This window comes from Chanodichthys erythropterus, chromosome 21, assembly GCF_024489055.1.
Source record: "Chanodichthys erythropterus isolate Z2021 chromosome 21, ASM2448905v1, whole genome shotgun sequence".
Lineage (NCBI taxonomy): Eukaryota > Metazoa > Chordata > Actinopteri > Cypriniformes > Xenocyprididae > Chanodichthys > Chanodichthys erythropterus.
In genome coordinates this window covers 35,957,214-35,980,817 of record NC_090241.1, presented here as the reverse complement: position 1 = coordinate 35,980,817, position 23,604 = coordinate 35,957,214, and the positions used below count along the sequence as shown (strand labels likewise).

General features: G+C 41.7%; 1 protein-coding gene across 1 annotated transcript in view; it reads right to left on the bottom strand.

The window, feature by feature from the left end:
- Window positions 1-696: 696 nt before the first annotated feature.
- necab3 (N-terminal EF-hand calcium binding protein 3) overlaps window positions 697-23,604 on the bottom strand; it is a 47,757-nt gene continuing 24,849 nt past the window's right edge. The window contains exons 4-13 of the mRNA XM_067374018.1: window positions 14,112-14,137; window positions 12,773-12,870; window positions 11,513-11,649; window positions 5,292-5,413; window positions 5,105-5,184; window positions 4,963-5,016; window positions 3,508-3,620; window positions 3,299-3,376; window positions 1,442-1,533; window positions 697-1,281 (exon numbers count right to left, since the gene is read on the bottom strand). Of these exons, the coding sequence (XP_067230119.1) occupies window positions 1,253-1,281; window positions 1,442-1,533; window positions 3,299-3,376; window positions 3,508-3,620; window positions 4,963-5,016; window positions 5,105-5,184; window positions 5,292-5,413; window positions 11,513-11,649; window positions 12,773-12,870; window positions 14,112-14,137 (829 nt within the window). The 3' untranslated portion in view covers window positions 697-1,252. The remainder of the gene's footprint in view (window positions 1,282-1,441; window positions 1,534-3,298; window positions 3,377-3,507; window positions 3,621-4,962; window positions 5,017-5,104; window positions 5,185-5,291; window positions 5,414-11,512; window positions 11,650-12,772; window positions 12,871-14,111; window positions 14,138-23,604) is intronic.

Below are 23,604 nucleotides of genomic sequence, written 5' to 3'. Positions count from 1 at the left end.
ATATTAAGTAAATTCTAGGAATTTAAGTATTCTTCCATTGGCAAATAAAAACAAACGTACACTTAAAAAATGCTGGGTTAAAGACAACCCAAGTTGGGTTGAAAATGGACAAACCCAGCAATTGGGTTGTTTTAACCCAGCGGTTGGGTTAAATGTTTGCCCAACCTGCTGGGTAGTTTTATTTAAACCAACTATTGTTTAAAAATTGCTCTATGGCTAGCTTAAAATGAACCCAAAATAGTTGGGAAATTAAAAACCAGATGTAGAGACAACAATAATAGACAAAAGGTGAATGTTTATTAATAAGCTTTAATATTTTATTAATATAAATGTAATAGTTTAATAGTTTATTAATATACATTTATTAATAAGCAATTTAATAAATGTTTATTGTTTAATAATTATTCATTGAACATTAATAAATGTTCATTTCCAACATACTTTGGGTTCATTTTAAGCAAGCAATACAGTAATTTTTAAACAATAGTTGAGTTAAATAAAACTACCCAGCAGGTTGGGCAAACATTTAACCCTACCGCTGGGTTAAAACAACCCAATTGCTGGGTTTGTCCATTTTCAACCCAACTTGGGTTGTTTTTAACCCAGCATTTTTTAGAGTGTAGTTTTTTAAATATAATAAAATATATAATTTTAAATACTTTAGAATTTATATTAATATCTTTGAATTTTTATTCTGCTTTCTTTAAAACTATTAAAACATTTTTGTTTATTGAAATAAAATAAAATAAAAATATTAGTTTAAAAATTTAAACTAAACAAAATTAGAAATGTTGCCTTGGCAATAAACAGAAAAACTTTTAAGTTGAAGCACTAAAATTATTAATTGGAAATAAATAAAACTAAAACTAACTAAAAATAAAACTAGCAATATTTACAAAAAAATAAAAATAACAATCACAAAAGCACATAACAAAATTACCAAAAATGAAACTAAAATTAACATGAAAACTAAAAATATAAAAAATATTAATAACTATAATAAAAAATAAAAAACACTAATTCAAATTCAATATGTCCACTTTGTCCAAGCATCTGAATCCACTTCTGAATGATGCACAACCCTGTGTAACATGTTTTGTTTTCTGTGTTTTCTAATAGACAGACATTATCTATAAAATGCAACACAAAAATGGTGTGTGATCTGATTTTTTTTTAGAGCTATTCATTAATTCAAAGACACAATGGGGTCATTTTTTTCCGATCGGGGTTCAGCTGCGTTTTCTTGTTGCTGTTAGTTGTTTGTCATGATCCACCAGGACGCTGTGAGAAAGAAACAGGTGGATATTAGAGAGATGAAGCATCATAACTCCTCATTAAAGGCGACTCGGCTCCGTGTTTAATTCCTTTTGCTTCCAGGCTGAGACAGATGCATTTAGAAACTGCTTAAACTAATAAATGATGTGACTACACGCGATCTTACCTGGCATGAGCATCGTGGAGACGATCTCTGGGTCCTCCAGCATGTCTATGATGCAGCGCTGGAACATCTTACTGGCGTCAGACTGCAAATAACTGCAGAGAGACGACAGACGTCAGGACAATCTCATATTATCAGATGATGTAATGAACAACAGATGAAAACAGCCTGCTGCTTCAGCCCTCAGGACACTAAATTGAGTTTTGAGTTAGATTTCATTTAAGTCTAAGATTTCTCTGTTAAGCTTGGAAACTTGTTTGGAAACAATCATTTTTGCAATTCCTTTAGATGCCACTGGTGGTGCACAAGTGACACATTTCAGCTTTAAGTAATAAGCGAATATATTTCCCTTGTGCATTAAAAAGTGAGTTTTCTTGAGCATGAAATCATCATATTAGAATGATTTCTGAAGGATCATGTGACACTGAAGACTGGAGTAATGATGCTGAAAATTCAGCTTTGATCACAGGAATAAATTACACTTTACTGTATATTGACATAGAAAACAGCTGTTTTAAATTGAAATAATATTTCAAATTTTTAATGTTTTTTTGAGCAAATAAATTTAGCCTTGGTGTGCATAAAAACATTAAATCTTACCAACCACAAACTTTTGAACGGTAGTGTAAATAGATGCAATAAACCTGAGTATTCAAAGTATACAGGAGTTTGGATTTATTAATAAAAAAGCACTTATATTAAAGCACTTCCCCCACAGCAGATAATTTCATCGCTGTATTATTCACTGTAATTTATAATGATTTTTTTTCTGAAATAATTTATTTCTTAAATTAGATCACCGTATCTTTAAGGAGAAGATGAGAACCTCACGTAAAGTGTGTGCACTTCACAATACCGTCATGTGAAGCATCACAAATGAGATTAGGTAACATGAGCCGTCACGTGTAAATCTTCTAGATCAGTGTGTGTTTGTGAAATTTGTGTTACTAGACGAGCCATCTGCTAATTTGAAACGAGTCTCGTTAGACCCTCAGCAATCTGGCTGGCAAACATGGAGTCGCACACACACACACACACACACACACACACACACACACACACACACACACACACACACACACACACACACACACACACACACACACACACACACACACACACACACACTCACTCACTCAAACATTTAGATTCCTAAAAGAAGACTTTAATTGCACACTTTTTTGCTCCCCAAGACTGCATTTGTTTGCCCAAAAATACTGTAAAAACAGCAAAATTGTGAAATATTATTCCAATTTAAAATACCTATTTTGTATGTGAATATATAGTAAACTATAATTTATTCCTGTGATCAAAGATGGATTTTCAGCATCATTACTCCAGTCTTCAGTGTCACATGATCCTTCAGAAATCATTCTAATGCAACCAATCAGAAAGCATTGTGCTTTTCAGAAGGAGGGGCTACATAGAGAACTAAACAAAGCGTTACTGACAGACTGAGAAGAGAGGAGCTGCAACAATGGAGAATGAAAGTATGAAAACCTGTTCTAGTAGAGCCCCAAACAACATCAAGACTTTGTAAAGGGGCATAACATGGCCTCTTAAATGGGAAAGTTAGCAAAATGTTCTTAGAACATATTTTTGTTAGCTGGGTTTTAATGTGTAACCGAACAGAATCGTGGCCGATCATGAACCCTGACAGATTTAAAACCCAGCAGGAGCTTCTGCACATGGAGGACTGCAGCAGGAGGCCGAGTGAACCTCAAACTAGACCGTGCTTGTCTTGTGTTTGTAAAAATAGACTCCATTAGGATTTGATTTACAAAGACCCCTGAACCAACTCTCTAAATCATTATGCTGCTCAACACACACACACACACACACACACACACACACACACACCTCATCCAGGAAATGCGGTCCTGCCAAAACTCATAGATGATGTAGCAGCTCTTCTCAGGAAGCTTCTGGATGGACACACTGAACGAGAGACAGAGAGATTATTTCATATGTCAGTTTTTACAGGGTTAATATTCTCTTTGAACATGATTATATTACGGTTCATACAGTATCTTGATGGTAACTTCATAAAATTAATGTTTTTTTCTCACTGTAGGTTGTCGTTCTGATTGGCGGTGGTGTCGGCGTAGCTCTTCAGAGCCTTCTGGAACTCCTCGAGATCGTTCTCCGTCACGCTCATCTGTCTCTGCACCAGCAGAATGTTCTAGAGAAGGAAACACAGCGATCAAACTAATGCCAGCTTCTGTTTTCATGCAGAGCAAGTGAGTGTTTCTGCTGAACATCTGTGCTTGATGTAAAACCTGTCATTATTCATTCACCCGCATGCACTTGAGTATAATATAATGATTTAAAATCATTGAAAGTGCTGACATTGTCCCTTGTGAAAAAGAAGTGCATGTATATATATAAAACTGTGCTTGCAGATAATATAATTTAATTAAATAAAAAGCCACCTAAGAGAGTTCACTTTCATGAGTTTCACTTTTAAAAAGTGCACTTTGTAATAATGTCAAATTAAGTTTCACTTTACAGAACATTTTAAATCCTTATGATTTAATCTTTGGCATGCTTTACAGAAGTACACTTAATTTAAAGTGTGTTGACTAACATACTAAAGCACGGGTGAAGTACTTGATTATAATTCTAATAACTCTAGTCTGTTATTTGATATTGCATCTACAGTAAATATATTTTCAATGTACTAAATTGCAACTTCATCACAAATGTGTAATTAATTACAAATATAATTAATTACATGACATACAAGTTTCAATAGACATTAAATTATGTTTTAATGGTAACACTTTACTATAGGGAACATGTATTCACTATTAACTATGACTTTTCCATCAATAAACTCCTAATTTACTGCTTATTAATAGTTAGTAAGTTAGTTGCTAAGTTTAAGTATTGGTAGGATAAAGAATGTAGAATAAGGTCATGCAGAATAAATAATTAATTAATTATTAATAAACAGCCAATATTCTAGTAATATGCATGCTAATAAGCAACTAGTTAAAATACCCTAGTGTTACCGTTTTAGTTTAAGTGCATTCAGCAGAACACTTTATTTCAAAGATAATAGAAGTAAATATGAAATTAAATATGAAGATGCATTTAAGTCTTACACAACAAAGTTCAGCTAATTGCATTTAATATAAATGCAATAATATTTGATTCCAATTAACATGCAAAACATGTATATTCTTTTACAGTATATTATTTCTGTCATAAGTACTTCTTTTTCACAAAGTGTCGAGCTTAAAAAAGGCACACAAAAGATACATAAAGGCTATTGTGCAGCAAATCAGACTGCAACAACTTCATCAGAAATGTGAAAAAAGACCATGTTTCCAAATCAATGCTATAAAACCAGAAGATCCTGTCATGTGTGGAGCCAGACTAACTAACTCCTCCATAGCAACAGGAGAAAGAACCATTAACATGTCAATGTTTAGGCATTTTAACCAAGACAAATGGGTTCGGAGATGGCACATTGTGAGTCACGAGTAAATTCATGAGTTGATACGGTAAATGCTTCTCACTGATTTGTATGTGCTGGCCAGTGTATCTTCTTTCAGTGGCTCCAACTTTGGACTCTAAAAATGAAAAGCAAACCAAAATCTCAATATACATGCTGAAAACATAAAGGTTATTCTGTGTGAATGGACATTTAGATGCATTCACCTGACACTCCAGTTTGTCGATGAGCTGCTGCAGTCTGTTGATCTGAGAGCACCAGTGCTCATCTGTATCTACGGTAACGCCTGAGACGCAACACACACTAACACTCAGTACACAACTCCACTCCATTCTGCTTTATAATTACACTATTGTCTTTTGAAATGTGTGTGTGTGTGTGTGTGTGTGTTACCAGTAGTGAGAATGCCCGAGTACGGATCAGTAGGCGACAAACACATGTTCTTCTGCACTCGACGGCCACATCTTCTGTTGTTCTTCTGTATGATCAGATGATCCGGGACTTTAACTTCAACCCTACAGAGAAAAGGAGCATGTTCTGCATCACAGGAATGTATGAATATTTTTGCACTTACAATTATGTTATATCTTGTTTTTCAGTAGTGCTTAAAACTAGATGCATTCACTTGGTGTTGTTTTCAGTGAATATCCAGCAGAAGGCATTTTGATAAAATAGATTTTGATTTGATAAAGCAAAGCTGCAAGAACACGGCATCTGTACGTCTGCGTTCACTGCCAATAGTTGATGAGCATAAGCGAATATCATTGAATGCGAATAACCTTGTCAATGTTGTAACCCTGCTGACGTCACCCACATATGTTCACATGAGTCAGAAGTCTTTCTTAAGGCTGTTGTTGACCCACTTCTGTTATCATCAGCACGATCATGTGCACTGATGTAACAGACCACAGACTCAAAAACGTGTGGAAAAAGCTGGAGATTTCTGTAAAAGCTAGAGATTTCTGAACAGGCTAAGTTTCAGCTAGAGATCATATGCATATGTATTGATTTTCAGTATGAAACTGAAGCTTTGAGAACTCTTGTGCGGCACTGATTATTCATGACATAAGCTGCGTATCGAGAACAGAACAGAGACATTCACAGAGCCAAACACAATTACAAAGTGTATTACGCTCACTATTTAAACATAACAAAAGTTATTTCTACAAAACAAATTATCTTGAGAAAATGTAATGGTAATGCATCAAGATAACGCACGAATATTACATAACTTTAAACTAGCTTTACTATTTATACATTGGACTGGATGACAGGCCTGATACTAGCACCAGTAGGTGGCGACAAGTGACTGCATTACTGAATGTTTAATTAACGGTCTAATTCATTCAACCGATTCGCTCAACAACATTGAAACGTTTGACTGAATCATTCAGAAAAGAAACAAGTCTTTATGAGTGAGTCACTGAATCATTCATTCACCCAAATTGTTCAAAAATGTTGATTCCTTCAGGAACTAAAAAACGCTATGGTTCAGCTGTGGTTTTGTTTGGAAATATTGTCGTTAACGAAGCAAAAACAGACCTTACTTGTAATATAATGTCTTAAATGCAAGTCACTTAATATGAACAGAGATGTTTACAACACCAAACACAACTACAAAGTGTATTACGCTCACTATTTAAACATAACAAAAGTTATTTCTACAATTGAATGTCATTGAATCATTCACTCAACCAATTCTTTCAACAATGACTGAATCATTCAGAAAAGAAACAAGTCTTTATGAATGAGTCACTGAATCGTTCATTCAAAAATGCTGATTCATTCAAAAATAAAAAAATGCTATGGTTCAGCTGTGGTTTTGTTTGGAACTATTGTTGTAAGTGGAGCAAAAACAGACATAACCTGTAATATTATGTCTAAAATGTAAGTCAATAAATATTAACTTGTAATTGAATTTGGCTCTGTAAACTGAGACATCCACAGCACCAAACACAATTACAAAATGTATTATTCTCATTATTTAAACATAAAAAAGGTCATTTCTACAAAACAAATTATCTTGAGAAAATGTAATGGTAATGCATCAAGATAACGCATGAATATTACATAACTTTAGACTAGCTTTACTATTTATACATTGGGCTGGACAAAAGGCCTGATATAGTGCTGGGTGCAGTAACATACTTGCACCAGTAGGTGGCGACAAGTGACTTCATAACTGAATGTTGAATTAATAGTCTAATTTAAATGATTCACTCAAAAACACTGAAACATTCAGTAACAAATTGTCTTTATGAGTGAGTCATTGAATCATTCACTCAACCAATTCTTTCAACAATGACTGAATCATTCAGAAAATAAACAAGTCTTTATGAGTGAGTCACTGAATCATTCATTCAAAAATGCTGATTCATTCAAGAATAAAAAAATGCTATGGTTCAGCTGTGGTTTTGTTTGGAACTATTGTTGTTAGTGGAGCAAAAACAGACATAACCTGTAATATTATGTCTAAAATGTAAGTCAATAAATATTAACTTGTAACTGAATTTGGCGCTGTAAACAGAGACATCCACAGCACCAAACACAATTACAAAATGTATTATTCTCATTATTTAAACATAAAAAAGGTCATTTCTACAAAACAAATTATCTTGAGAAAACATAATAGTAATGCATCAAGATTAAAAATAAATAACAAAAACACAAAAACAAGATCGCTGCTTCGGAATCGCATACTGAACAGGTACTTCATTTGAATTTGAACTTACTTCGTGACCGTTAAAAAAGTACGATCTATATAGTATCTATATAGAATGTAATCCGGACATACTACATTATCACGTGACCTACCAGCGCCAGTTACATCACCTCCATTGATAAATCCTCTCCCTTGGCCTCACGGGATAGTAAACTGTCCATCAAATGCGAACTTCAGAATCTCACTGGAAGTAGTAGGTCATCCAGGGACTTTTCGACTACTGTTTTTCGAATACTACGAATTCGGACATACTACTCTGCTGGCGTACTGTTTTTCGCATACTATATAGTAGAGAAGTATTCAATTTTGGACACAGCTATTGTCTTTATGAGAGAGTCACTGAATCATTCATTCAACCAATTCTTTGAAAAACGACTGAATCATTCAGAAATTAAATAAAAAAATATGAGTGAGTCACTGAATCATTCACTCAGCCAAATTGTTCAAAAACGCTGATTCATTCGGGTATGAAAAACTGCTTCGGTTCAACTGTGGTTTCATTTGGAACTATTGTCGTTAGCTGAGCAAAAACAGACATAACTTGTAATATGTCCAACATGTAAGTCTCTTACTATTAACTTATTGTTTATTAAACTATTGTATAAAAGCTATATCATACTCACAATTGTGCTGTAGTGTAAATAGCATTTAGCTTTTTTTAAACCTGTAAAAAGCCACATATCATGCACAATTTGCTGTGTTATATACACTGTATTGCCAAAGGTTTTGGGACGCCTGCCTTTACGTGCACATGAACTATAATGACATCCCATTCTTAATCCGTAGGGTTTAATACGGAGTTGGCCCACCGTTTGCAGCTATAACAGCTTCAACTCTTCTGGGAAGGCTTTCGACAAGGTTTTGGAGTGTGTTTATTTTTGACCATTCTTCTAGAAGCACATTTGTGAGGTCAGGTAGTGATGTTGAAGGCCTAGCTCGCAGTCTCCGCTCTAATTCATCCCAAAGGTGTTGAGGTCAGGACTCTGTGCAGGTCAGTCAAGTTCCTCCACACCAGACTCACTCATCCATGTCTTTATGGATCTTGCTTTGTGCACTGGTGCACAGTCATGTTGGAACAGGAATCATCCCCAAACTGCACTGAAGTTGGGAGCATGAAATTGTCCAAAATGGCTTGGTATGCTGAAGCATTAAGAGTTCCTTTCACTGGAACTAAGGGTCCAAGCCCAACGCCTGTAAAACACACCATAATCCCCCTCCACCAAACATTACACTTGGCACAACGCAGTCAGGCAAGTACCGTTCTCCTGGCAACCGCCAAACCCAGACTCGTCCATCAGATTGCCAGACAGAGAAGCGTTGCTCTAGAGTCCAGTGAAAGCGTGCTTTACAGCACTGCATCCGACGCTTTGAAATGCACTTGGTGATGTAAGGCCTGGATGCAGCTGCTCGGCCATGGAAACCCATTCCATGAAGATCTGTTCTGACGCACTGTTCTTGAGCTAATCTGAAGGCCACATGAAGTTTTGAGGTCTGTAGCTATTGACTCTGTAGAAAGTTGGTGACTTCAGCGCACTGTGCGCCTCAGCATGCACTGACCCCGCTCTGTGATTTTATACACTTGTGGCCATGGAAGTGATTGGAACTCCTGAAGTCAATGATTTGGAGGGGTGTCCCAATACTTTTGGCAATATAGTGTATATACTGGTTATGCTGGTTAGCATGGTCAAATTATAAGTATAACTGAGATAACTGTGAATGCTCATTTCTATGTTCTATGAACTGCTCTGCATGTTTATGACTTTTTATAAAATGTGTTTGTACGAAATGACACAATGAATAAGTGAAGAACGGATCTGAAGTTCAGCTTAGCAAGTCAAAAACCTGAAGAAACATCTGTCACCATTATTGGTTGTGCAATTGTGCAACCTTAAGGCTATAACAGGATTGAAATGATTCTGACGTTCACCAGAACTACGAGAAACTCCACTTTCATTGTGTTTCTGGGCTTCCGCTGAACTGTACAGGCAGCCGTGTTATGAAATAGTTTCTGTTTGACAAATGGGAATTACAGTCAGAGAGTTATAGCAGAAGAAATGTTCTTTCGCTTATTGAGCGATTAGTAGCAAATAAAACATATGCAAACATTTTCCTGTTGTTCCGTCACATTAGAGCTCCTCTGAGAATTCCGGCATGTTTCTGTGACAGCTGCTTTGAGAGGAAGAAAATTCCCCATGGATAAACAAGACAAATGTGCTTCATCATGAAGAATACATTACAATTATTTCTGCAGCACTCTGTTTATCTGTTCTCTGTGTTTCTCCCTCTTTCTCTCGCTCTCACAGATATGAAATGCTGAGACAGGTGAACGTCCCTCAGCGAGCAGAGACTACAGCCTCATGAAAACACTGGATCTGCAGTGATTCTGTGCCGCACCTTTGTATCAGGAACTATTTTTAGGTTCTACTTTTAGGTTCCTATGATGCCACAGTTCTTATGATGTCTAAAGACGTACGTAAGACATGATGGGAATATAAAAAGGTTCTTATATAAGCAAATCAATTACTACATTTTAATTGGATTTGAACTGGTGTTGAAATTAGAATACAGAACTGCAAATCAAATTTGTATGTAATAAAGTAGAATTATCCTCTATATCAGAATTCCCTGAAACGCCTCCATTGTAGTCTTGAGTTTTCTTCCGGGAATGAACACGTCACAATATTCCTCATTTAAATAATTCATATGCAAAATAAAGGGGCGGGGCCTGGTTGAGTTTGTTGAAATTGCCGGTTATGGTAAGGGGCGGGACATTTCCCAAACACACTCGAAGCGCTTGACCAATCGCAACACACTGCTCCAGCTGACCAATCAGAGCACTTTGTGCTTTTCAGAAGGAGGGGCTAAAAAGAGTGTTACCAAAGAGCTTAGAACCCAAGATGCGAAACTTTGATACTTTTTGGGTAACAGCCACTAGATGGCGTTTCGGTAGCACGGCCGCCATTATGGGGTGAAAATACTAACTGGACCATTGAATTCTTCACATCTTACGCACCCAAAATCGTCGAATTTCACTGTCAAATCAGAAGCGCAATAGAACAGTTTTTTTAAATTAAGTCACCAGTAAATTGTATGGCTTCTACAGTAAATGTTGTATTGTCTTATATATGTTTTATTTTACCAGTTGTGAAATCCAACCATTCATCCATCTGAGGTAATGTAGTTAGCCTAATTTATTGAGTATTTCCATTTTATGCAACTTTACACATTTATTAATATTAAATTAATAATAAATTTAAGATCATCATGTTTGCAGCGAATAATATATTTCAGACCTAGTGGAGTAATAATAATAATAACTAGGTCTGAATTGAAATATATATACTGTAAGTTTTAATGGATCACGTTACAAACATGATGCATTGCTGTTTCCGTTATTGCATAATTCACACTTTTGGACTCTTTTGCTTTAACGGACATTAGACAACACTGCAAAATCAAGCTGTTATATTCATATATTTATTGTCCAACATTCCCAATTTTTCTGATGCATGTCCTTAATTTAATTTCATATGTTGTAACTAGTGGACTGCCGACTCCCTTTCACCCCAAAATGGCAGAAACGCAGGGCTGAGCGCCGGTGTTTCAGTGGAACATTCTATTGAGTGTCGCTTAATTCGCTATATTCTTTGGCGTTACTGACAGACTGGAAAGAGAGGAGCTGCAACAAATAACGAATCCCAATATATGAAAACCTGATCTAGTAGAGCGCAAAAACAACATTAAGAGGTTCTCTTCCTCTTTCAAGAGGATTTCTTCATCAGGGATCTCCTAAGGTGCCACTGGAACTCCTTTCTGGAACCTTTATTTATAGGCGTGAAAGACAGAAAAAAGTGTTGTGCTTACAGTGTTCGTGTGTGTGTATATAACTCACGGAGAGGTGCTACTTTGTGCCTCCACAGCCTCCATAGCACACTGCAGAGACATCTGGAGCGACAGCAGCTGACTAGACGTCTCCCTCAACATGAAACGGGTCACAAACTGCCCCAGAACCGATGAACCCTGGTACTCCTGCAGAAGAACACTTAACTAACACTTAAGAACTTAACCTGCTGCATCTGTCATTGAGGTAAATGTCATTTAAGGCCTTCAGTATTTAAAATTCTGCAGTATTATCAATGCAGACAAACACGATTAAGCTGCTGCTGATGGAGGACACCATCCACTGCATCAATGAAACATCTTGACATGTAACGACCGGTCTGAAAACAAAATTAAGGGCCACTTTATCCTGCTCTAACAAAGATCGGCTGTGTGTCGGATCTAATTACTGCCCTCGACACAGTATAAGAGATAATCAGTAAAACGTAAAGATCAGTGCCAGCAGACAGAGATGATTTCTGAGTGTTTGCACTTTCTTGGTCTGAAAACACTGAACTTAAGTCTTACCATAAACAAAATATTAAACCAAAGTAAGTAGAATATTTCAAATTTTGTAGTTTTTATTTGAATTTATTTTTTTTTGTCATTTTTATTTGTTTAGGTTTTTAAAAAATATATTATAATTTAGGTTTATTTTTATTTTAGTTTTAATTTATTTCCAGTTAGTCATTTTAGTGCCTCAATCTATTTCAGTTAGTTGCAAAATTTTCATTTAGTTTACGTTTTTCATCAAATTTTTATATTTTATTCATTCTATCGTAGTGCAGCTTTTTTTTTAGTAAATTTTTTATTTAACAATGATAACCCTGGATATAATATGACCTTATTCGAATCCTACCCTGCTAACAAAAATATGTTCAATGAACGTTTTGCTAGCGTTCCTATTATGTTGTAAAAACGTTATTTCTGAATATTCAGAATGTCCAGTTTTTAAATGTTTTAAAAACGTTTTGGAACATTACATTTTATCATTATGCAAACATTATAGAACGTTACTTTTGAATGTTCTCTGAATGTTCTGAAACAAGTAGTAACATTTAAAAAACGTTAGAGGAACATTCAACTAAAATGTTTTTTTTTTAAAAATGCTCCATGAACAATGTTTAAGTAACGTTTATGTGATAACGTTTTGAGGACGTTATTAAAGTCCAGATAACTTTGAACAAACATTATATTAACGTTACTGGAAGAACGTTTGTTCATACATTTGAGAGAACCTTGCCAAAACGTTCTGAGAACGCTCCATGTTTACCTCCTTCGTCTTGTCCATCGCCTTCAGGACGGCGACATTGAGTTTCTCCAACGCTGACAGAACATCCAGATATTCTCCGAGATGCTGAGAAAAGTAATCTGAAAAGAGAAAGAGGATGAGTTACAGTTCAGAAACAAAACATGAGTCATATTCTTTCTCTGGTGGATTTTTTAACTGTGCATTTATGCATGTTTACTGAGTTTGTGTCATTTTCATTGTCAATTTAAACTGAAAACAGCAAGGAAGAGCGAGAGAGAGAGAGAATTATAGGCCAAAAACAAAATTTGTTATATGGTTACAGAGTCATTTACCACATACGAAACTGAGAAGTCGGAGGAAATGATGTCTGAAATGATCAAGCTTTATAGTTTGTTTTTATCACCAGATTGTCCTCCATCACACACACACTCACACACACACTTGCAGGTGTAGATTAAAAGCTGCAATGCTCGTAAACAGGCGACTGTGGCTCTTCAGCGCTGCTGTCGATATCAGCTTGAGTAAATGAGCCAATGAATTATGTAGCTACGCTGTTCGGAGGACAGGAAGGTTTTCACTTCAGATCATTATTTGTCATCCAATATGACCATCTTTACTCTCTGAACTCAGAGCACAGAACAATCAGCACAGTTTTATGCAAGCTTTTTCCTATTCAGTTTTTCCACAGGGATCTCAGAAAATTTTGTAATAAACATTTTTAAGTCATTAAAAGGCCACTAAATCCAGCAGCAAAAAAAAGATAATTACTATTTTTAATATTTAAAAAAAAATCTTTGTGGAGAAAATGCAATTAAATATAATGGGATTTTTATATCCAGAACTGATTGTTGTGCTCTATTATGACTGCAATTTCATAATTTTATTGACATTACAGACCCCTTGGTTGCATAAGGTTTTGCATTGGAAACTAGCTAAACTAATTTACTTAAAATTAATTACTCTCATTTAAGTTGTGGCAGCCTTGCATTAATCTGAACACTTCAAAAATCCACCAGACAATGACTAGCACCTTTGAAATAGTATACTGATTTCAACAAATCTTAATCTTGCAAACTATTCAAGACGGATAATATTGCAAAACAGGGTGACATGGCAAATGTTCAGATTCTCAGTATAGCTATTTAATTAAAAGAAGCCTTAATTCAATCAAATTAAACAAAATATGACCTTGCAAGGGAATAACAAACCACTAATAAATTCTTAAAGGCAGGAAATGTGAAATGTTTGAAGAACCCAAGTTTCCTCCATGTACATTTCTTTTTTAATTACTGCCACTTGAAACACTCCATTCTTTATTTTCTTTCCAGTATTATAATTTAAAAGAATGATCCACACCTACCTGATAGTTTGTCTGTATCGAGGTTACTGGAAAGGGAAGAGGAGAGAGAATAAAATGAGTCAGAAGAAAAAAAAGCCTTAATTGAATTGGAGAAGAGTCAAGGATTTGAAAGTGGTGTCATTAGCGAGGAGGATGTGTGGGCCGTCCACAGCTTCGCCAGAATTTTAAAGTGTAAACAGTCCAATTATGTTTCGTTCTGTTAACATCGCAGGACTGAGGTGATATTTCTCAGCAGATGGTAACTTTGCCGAGATAATGATCTTGCTAATGGGGTAAAACCAGTACAACAGAAAAATCCTATACTTAAACACTTTATGACTTTTACAAACTCAGATTTGTGCTAAAATGATTGAATCCAATGTGATAAATTATGTGCAAACAGCGTCTCTCTATACCACTGACCCACAAAAATAAATAAATAATGAAGCAAAGAGCAATATTTTTCACACTGTTTTTGCACAGCGTAAACAGTCTGTATAATATTTATATTACGTGCATATTGTGTAAACTCTATTGTATAGCATAGTCTATTTTCTAATTTTACTTTAAAATAATACATTAATTTTCTAATGTGTATTGCAAACTTTTGTTCCCATTCAGTCGGTCACGTTCGACGTACGTCGGACAGACCGACGAATAGGAATCTCGCTAGAGAGGCCAATCTACTTCGAGTGTAACTAAACGAGCCAATGCACATTGGCATGCAATCATATGCATCAGCTGCTTGCCTCGCAGCGCGGGTATATAATGAGCAGCAGGTGCGTTGCATCTTCAGCTTTTCGCTTCGGAGCCAAACCTTCTCAACACTGAAGAAGATAGCTACTGAAACCACGAGTGTGAACGAGTCTGCTCTTCGAGACGTCTCTTGGTTGCGGTGCAGGCGGACAGCGCAGCAGCGGGGCCGATTTCTCCTTTGTTTTTCTTTGCCTTTTTTATTTGAGCAAAAGCTGTAATCAGCGTGAAGGCCGTTCTCACGGCTGGTGAAACGGTGCGCCTAGAGCGCTAAAAAGCTGTTATTACAGCTGGTAAGAGAGCGCCTTCAAGGAGAGTGCACACGACAGGCTGCACATTCCCTGTCTGTGCTGCAGCGGCTTTTCCCCTGCGTGCTTCAGCACCTAAAAGAGTCAGTCCTTGAAAGAGCTTACACGAGTAGTTCGCGTCTTTTTAAAGATGTCGTTCTACTTGTGTGTTTCTGGATGCGGTCGTTACCTGGCGCCTCGGGATGGTCACCAGCGCTGTATCGCGTGCTTGGGCTTAAGGCACGCTGAGGCGGCGTTTGTGGACGAGTCATGTACCCATTGTGGGAAGATGACCGTCGCGGAGCTGCGGTCGAGACTCCACTTTCTGCAAAGGGGTGGAGTCCCGGTCCCGACGCCTCGTTCCAATCCTCCTCAGAGGGTTGCTTCGGGCGGCGGGGCTGGTGACTTGAGGATCACGGTGAGCGCGTTTCCTTCGGGGAACCAACCCCCTAGGAACCCTCACCCCTCTTGCGCTCCGCAGCCAGTAGAGCTGCCGGGGGAACGCGGTGGACCACCCCAGAGGTGTGTACCATCCGTATCCTTCGGAGCTCCCCAAGACGACCGGATGTCGATCGCTGCATCGGAGGGTGAGCCTGACGCTTCTGGGGATGACGATTCGGCGCAGCTGCCTCCCTCGGGAGTGACGACTGTGCCCGATTCAGACCCGGAAATGATGGCTATGCTTTCCCGGGCCGCCAACAGGGTCGGGCTCGTGTGGAACCCTCCACCGTGTCCCGAGCCCTCGAGGTTGGATGATTGGTATCTCGGGGTGGCAAGGGCTGGTTCTCAGCCCCCCACCCCAGTGCCTTTCTTCCCGGAGGTGCATGAAGAGCTCACTGGCACGTGGACGGCACCTTTTACGGCCCGAAGCCGTGTCGGTGGGTCCTCCTCCCTCACCACCCTTGATGGTGGAGCGGCTAAGGGTTATACGCGCATACCCCCTGTGGAACGGGCCGTTGCTATGCAACTGTGCCCTAACTCCACCTGGCGGGGGGAGCCGTCTCTCCCTTCCCGGGCCTGTAAGTACTCGTCGGATCTTACCGGCAAGGCTTATCAGGCCTGTGGGGAAGCCGCTTCCGCCTTACACGCTATGGCGTTGTTGCAGGTCCATCAGGCCAAGGCACTGAAGGACCTGCACGAGGGTGGTCACGATCCGCAAGTTCTACAAGAACTTCGTGCCGCGACGGACCTCGCGCTCCGAGCGACGAAGGTTACGGCGCGGTCAGTGGGTCGTGCGATGTCCACCATGGTGGTCCAGGAACGCCATCTATGGCTGTGTCTTGCGGACATGAGGGATACCGACAAAGTCAGGTTTCTTAATTCCCCCGTGTCCCAGACCGGCCTCTTCGGCGACGCGGTCGAGAACTTTGCCCAACAGTTCTCGGCTGTACAAAAGCAGTCAGAGGCGATCAGTCACATCCTGCCGAGGCGGTCAGCTGCTGCACCTCCACCGCCGGCGGCACCTCAGACTGCCCGTCGCCGAGGGCGCCCCCCTGCAGCCGCCCCCGCTCCGACGCCCCAGCAGCAGCAGCCTCCATCCAAGCGGCGTCGTGGAGCCGGTCGCGGGCGGGGTGCCCAGCCCGTCCAGCCACCCCCTAAGAAGAAGGGTGGCAAGGCCAAGTCCAAGCGGCCCTAGGACGGGCGACCCGGAGATGGACGGGACTGCTCTTCAGGAGGTGGTGACCGCACCGCTCCTTCCCCCGGAGGAGGGCCGGGTGGAGAATCTTTTGTTTCCCCTTTTTGTTCCGCCGCTGGCTCAACGGCCAGCGGTACCCAAATTTTCAATAAAAGAGCAGTTTCCTCTATCTCCGGGTCCGAAGAGGGCTCGGAGAGCAGTGGGAGGGCTAGAACCTCACCACTCTCATCCACCTCTTCTGTCGCCAGCGGACAGCAGCGAGCAGCAGGTAGGCAAAACCTCGACTGCTCCCTCTGTCCACCCGTGGAAGCAGGTAAGTGTTGCACAGCACACTGTGACCCCGCTTCGGGCCGCCTCACACAGAGAGCCTCCCGGGCCGCGTCCCTGCGTTCCACCTCGCTGCCCCGCGGCGGGTACGCCGGTGGTCCCCTTGGTGCCGCTTGCGCGGTCTCTGAGAGCCTGGCTAGCGCTCCCCAGTCCGTCTCGCTGGCTCCTTCGGACCATCAGGCTCGGCTATGCGATTCAGTTCGCCCGGCGTCCCCCCAAGTTCAGGGGCGTCCTCTTCACTTCAGTGAAAGATGTCGATGCCCCTGTTCTGCGTGCGGAGATTGCAGTCCTACTGGCGAAGGACGCGATAGAGCCGGTCCCTCCAGCCGATTTGAGGTCGGGGTTCTACAGCCCCTACTTCATTGTACCCAAGAAAAGCGGCGGGTTACGACCGATCTTGGACCTGCGAGTTTTGAATCGGAGCCTTCACAAGCTACCGTTCAAAATGCTCACGCAGAAACGCATTTTCGAGTGCATCCGTCCCCGAGATTGGTTTGCAGCGATCGACCTGAAGGACGCGTACTTCCATGTTTCGATTCTTCCGCGACACAGGCCATTCCTGAGATTCGCGTTCGAAGGTCGAGCATATCAGTACAGAGTCCTACCCTTCGGGCTGGCCCTGTCTCCCCGCGTCTTCACGAAAGTCGTGGAGGGAGCCCTTGTTCCCATGAGAGAACAGGGTGTTCGCATTCTCAACTATCTAGACGACTGGCTTATCCTAGCACAGTCTCGGGATCAGTTGTGCGAACACAGGGATTTGGTGCTCAGTCACCTCAGCCAGTTGGGGCTTCGGGTCAACTGGGAAAAGAGCAAACTCGCCCCAGTGCAGAGGATCTCTTTTCTCGGTATGGAGTTGGATTCGGTCGAACAGATAGCACGCCTCACAGAGGAACGTGCTCGGTCGGTGTTGAACTGCCTGAATACGTTCAATGGCAGGACAGCGGTCCCACTGAAGTTCTTTCAGAGGCTCCTGGGGCATATGGCGGCTGCAGCGGCTGTAACACCGCTCGGTCTGCTTCATATGAGACCGCTTCAGCACTGGCTTCACGGCCGAGTCCCGAGATGGGTGTGGCAACGCGGCACGCTCCGGGTGCCAATCACTCAGGAGTGCCGCCGAACCTTCAGTCCGTGGTCGGACCCTTTGTTTCTTCGGGCAGGAGTGCCCCTAGAACAAGTGTCCCGGCATGCTGTGGTTTTCACAGATGCTTCTGCCACCGGCTGGGGTGCCACGTACAACGGGCATGCAGTCTCAGGGGTTTGGACGGGACCCCATCTGCATTGGCACATCAATTGCCTCGAGTTGCTGGCAGTACGCCTTGCCCTGAGCCGCCTCAAAGGCCTGCTTCAGGGCAAGCATGTACTGGTCCGTACGGACAACACTGCGACCGTTGCGTACATCAACCGTCAAGGTGGTCTACGCTCCCGTCGCATGTCGCAACTCGCCCGCCATCTCCTCCTGTGGAGTCGGAAGCATCTGAGGTCGCTTCGCGCCATTCATGTCCCCGGTGTGCTCAACCGTGTGGCCGACGAGCTATCACGAGCTGCGCTGCCCGGAGAGTGGCGACTCCACCCCCAGGTGGTTCAGCTGATCTGGAGAGAGTTCGGAGAGGCTCAGGTAGACCTGTTTGCCTCACCAGAAACCTCCCACTGCCAGTTGTTTTACTCTCTGACCGAGGGAACACTCGGGACAGATGCACTGGCTCTCAGCTGGCCCCGGGGCCTGCGCAAATATGCGTTTCCCCCAGTGAGCCTACTTGCACAGACCCTGTGCAAAGTCAGGGAGGACGAGGAGCAGGTCTTGTTAGTTGCGCCTTACTGGCCCAACCGGACCTGGTTCCCAGAACTCTCACTCCTCGCGACAGCCCCTCCCTGGCCCATCCCTCTGAGGAAGGACCTCCTCTCTCAGAGACGGGGCACTCTTTGGCACCCGCGTCCAGACCTCTGGAAACTCCATGTCTGGTCCCTGGACGGGACGCGGAGGTTCTAGGTGACTTACCCCCTGAGGTACTTAACACCATCACTTCGGCACGTGCACTGTCTACGAGACGTGCTTACGCCTCGAAGTGGAACCTGTTCGTCGAGTGGTGTTCTTCTCGTCGAGAAGACCCCCGAAGATGCTCGATCGGAGTCGTGCTTTCCTTCTTGCAGCAAGGGTTGGAGCGTAGGCTGTCCCCCTCCACCCTCAAAGTCCATACTGCTGCCATATCCGCTTACCACGACCACATAGATGGCAAATCTGTTGGTCAGCACGACCTGGTCATCAGGTTCCTTAGGGGGCGAGACGGTTAAATCCTCCTCGTCCCCCTCCATACCCTCTTGGGACCTTACTCTGGTGCTCAGAGCACTCCAGATTGCTCCCTTTGAGCCTTTGCTGTCAGCAGACTTAAAGATTCTCTCTATGAAGACTTTGCTGCTGGTGGCATTGGCCTCCATCAAGAGGGTAGGGGACCTGCAGTCATTTTCGGTCGACGAATCGTGCCTAGAGTTCGGGCCGGGTGACAGCCACGTGGTACTGAGACCCCGGCCTGGCTACGTGCCCAAGGTTCCTACCACTCCCTTCAGGGACCAGGTAGTGAGCCTGCAAGCGCTGCCCTCGGAGGAGGCAGACCCAGCCCTGGCTTTGCTCTGTCCAGTTCGCGCCTTGCGACTGTACTTAGACAGAACTCGAAGCTTCAGGACCTCAGACCAGCTCTTTGTCTGTTACGGAGGCCAGCAGAAGGGAAAGGCTGTCTCCAAGCAGAGGATGGCCCACTGGATAGTGGATGCCATCGCCCTGGCTTACCAAGCTCAGGGCGTGCCCTGCCCGCTCAGGTTGCATGCCCACTCCACGAGAGGTGTGGCATCCTCCTGGGCACTGGCTCGTGGCGCCTCGCTAACAGACATTTGTAGAGCTGCGGGCTGGGCGACACCTAACACGTTCGCTAGATACTATAGCCTTCGTGTCGAGCCGGTCTCCTCCCGTGTTCTCGCCTCAGGTCAGAGGCACGGAGAGGCCCCGGCTTAGTGTCGGCTTGCTGCGCTACATGCGCATTCTATTCTCCAGAGAGTCCCTACGGGCAGACCCTGTTGAGTCCTCCGGTTACCCTTCGGCAGCCGACGTGGCGGAGCGTCTGGCGCCAGGCCTATACTCCGTTGTATCCTTGAGAACCGGATTTAGGCTGGGTTACATATGTGTGACCCTACGGGGATCCCATATGGCTTTTTCCACGGCTGCTCCTAAACGAAGCCCGTGTCTTTCCCTCTGGGAGAACCCATCTCTCATCGAGTGGAGTCACCCCAGTTCTTCCATATGTTGTACAACCTACAAGGTTAGTCCATATGTACTTATCCATATAACTCCTTCGGGGAAGGATATGGCTTCCGCAGCGTTCCTTATCGCATGTAAGGCTACGCTTTCCCAGCGTTATCCAATTGTCGCACTGAGTGGGTTTTGGGAACAACAGTGATCGACCCTCTCTGCGTGAGCCTGGTCCCACCGTCCTTAGGCAAGGGGGTTCAGGTGGCTCACGTCAGAGCGCTGGAAGAGGGCAGCTCCTGTGGCGCTTTGGTAGGGATTCCTATTCGTCGGTCTGTCCGACGTACGTCGAACGTGACCGACTGAATGGGAACGTCTCGGTTACATAGGTAACCCTCGTTCCCTGAAGGAGGGAACGGAGACGTACGTCCCGTCGCCACAGGCGTTGTCCTGCTGATGCTGCCGCCTGCTCGGTTCGGCTCCTCAGCGAAAACCTGAAGATGCAACGCACCTGCTGCTCATTATATACCCGCGCTGCGAGGCAAGCAGCTGATGCATATGATTGCATGCCAATGTGCATTGGCTCGTTTAGTTACACTCGAAGTAGATTGGCCTCTCTAGCGAGATTCCTATTCGTCGGTCTGTCCGACGTACGTCTCCGTTCCCTCCTTCAGGGAACGAGGGTTACCTATGTAACCGAGACGATTTCTGCTATCAAATATAATATAATATAATGAATATAATATAATGAATATAATATAATATAATATAATATAATATAATATAATATAATATAATATAATATAATATAATATTATATAGTTGATATATGAGATACAAAACTATCCTGACCCTAAAATCAAAGATGTAGATAATCTCCATGAGTTACTAGTATGGAGGAAACATGCCAAAGAATAAAGCATTGCACAATCACACCATCCCACACCTTTTGGATTGTGCATTTTCATGCAGAACTCCACATTCATATTCTTATGCCGACTGAACACAAATCTAAATACCCCAGTGCATGTTGTCACATTAAATTGCCATCGCAGCCAAAACACAATTATGAACACTGTGTAGTCTCAGGCTCCATAATTGGCTGAATTTGCTTTGAGTGCTCCCTGATAGCATTAATGGACTTTTAATATTTCGCTGAGACTGAGGGATGGAGAAAAAAAAAGCAAAAGGAGAAAAGGGACTAGCTGAATGAATTGGGTAATTAAATTGGATTGACAAGCATATCCAAACTGGTGTCTATTAACATACTACTATCCAGAGACTAATGCTGTGTTCACGATTACACAATATCAGCCTGATTTTGGCACAATCTGTTTGATATAGAGTGGTGTGGTGATTTGTAAATGACAATGGGCACAGGGACACAAGAATCTATGGAAGGCCATCAGGGTCAAAAAGTGATCACATGTTTTGGCCCTAATGGCCTTCCATAAGAAAAGAATCAATCGTTTTATCTTGTACAGTGTAACATGGTGGACAACAACCGATGCTGCGTCTGTGATACATCACACATGTCGTTGAAGATGGCAAGCAATGATTGGCCGGGAAGCAACATTTAAGAATTTAAGAGTCAAAATCGTATAATCTGACACAGTGACTATCGTAATAGACAAAAATATTGTGTAGTCTGAACCCGGCATAAAACATTTGATCTTATTTGAGACATGCCAATGGAACAGGCCACTTTATTGATGTAAACTAGGGATGCACAATATTGGTATCGGCAGATATGTGTTCGTTTTTAATGTTATCGTCATCGGCCCGTTAAGAAAATTTGGCCGATATATTAAAGCTGATAAATAATGGATTATTTCCTTCAGCTGAGACACTTCAGATGTGCACTGTTCATAATGATGGTTTTGAATTGCTTGAAATATGATTGAAATCATTTCAAAAAGACAAAATACAGTTAAGTTCAACATGCAACGCAAATCTGTTATATAAGCTACATAATATTATAATAATTCTGTGCTTGGGACATGGCTTATAAAGGTGAAACTTTTGTTTTTGTAATCAGGCTCTAAAAAATTATCTAAAAATTTGGATTTAGATTTATCGGCCAATATATCGGTTATTGACTTTTAAAAATAAAAAATTATCGGTTATCGGTATCGGCTAAAATTTTCATATCGGTGCATCCCAAATGTAAACTGATTTATTTGGATGGATTTTATCTATCTGGAATTGACTGGATGGTTAAAAGTGTCTCTATATGACAGAAGGATGAAAAATAAGAGGGATTGATGATGTCAGCTGAAATGGAAAGACATTTGTTGTTTAGAATAACATGCACTGCTGAATCATTCATAATAGGACCAGAAACATGCAATAATAATGTAAAAAGTGTCATTTTTGAAAGTTTCTGAAAGTTTGCATATGTGGCCATACAATTCACGCCCACTAACACAAATTCCAGCAGGTACATTTATTCATGGCATAAAGAAAAAAATAAGGTCATTTTCCCATTAAATAATTCCCAGGGGTTTGCAAATCAACAGACTGATTTAACGTCGTAATGAGGACGGGAGCTGCTTAAAAAGAATTTGCATGCAGCAGACCTAACTTAACAAGACTAAATTACTACAGGTTTCTGAATACAGTAATTACCCAGTGACCATTCTGATTGATTGCCGAAATATGCTCCATTTTCAGAGGAAAATCTAAGCTTGGAACTTTGCGTTTCTTTGTGTGTGTGTGTGTGTGTGTGTGTGTCGCAGCTCTGCAATGTGGTTCTTTGTGAAGTCAAATTTGCAGCTTTGTTCTGTCGATGCCTTGGCTTCCTGGAACTCAGTTCTCAACGCTTTGATTCATACACGCCACCTCGGGTAATACTTTGATCCTCCTGCGCGTGAACGTTCGAATGCTTGTTCGTTTTCTTTCCAGATGCTTCAAAAGCTATGGCATGTGGTGCAATATAATCACGCTATTCTGAAAGGCGACTAATTAGGGAATGAAAATGTAAGGTTGCCAAGGATACAGGTCACCTAACTCAAAGGCTAAAGTAAACTAAGGTGGGAGTTCAGTAAGTATGAACTGCGCCTACTGATTGCACGCTCTGTTTACGTTGTTTTAGCTCCTGATTCACCAAAGGAATTATGCAAATCAGATAACGATGCAAAAGGCACAAATAATTAGTGCAAGTCGGTTGTGGAGGAAGCAACAATCAAGTGACTTTAATTTAATGTGACTGTACAGCATCACAAAAACAACTGAATCGATCTTAAAATGCAGAAAGTGTTCTCGACCACAACGTGC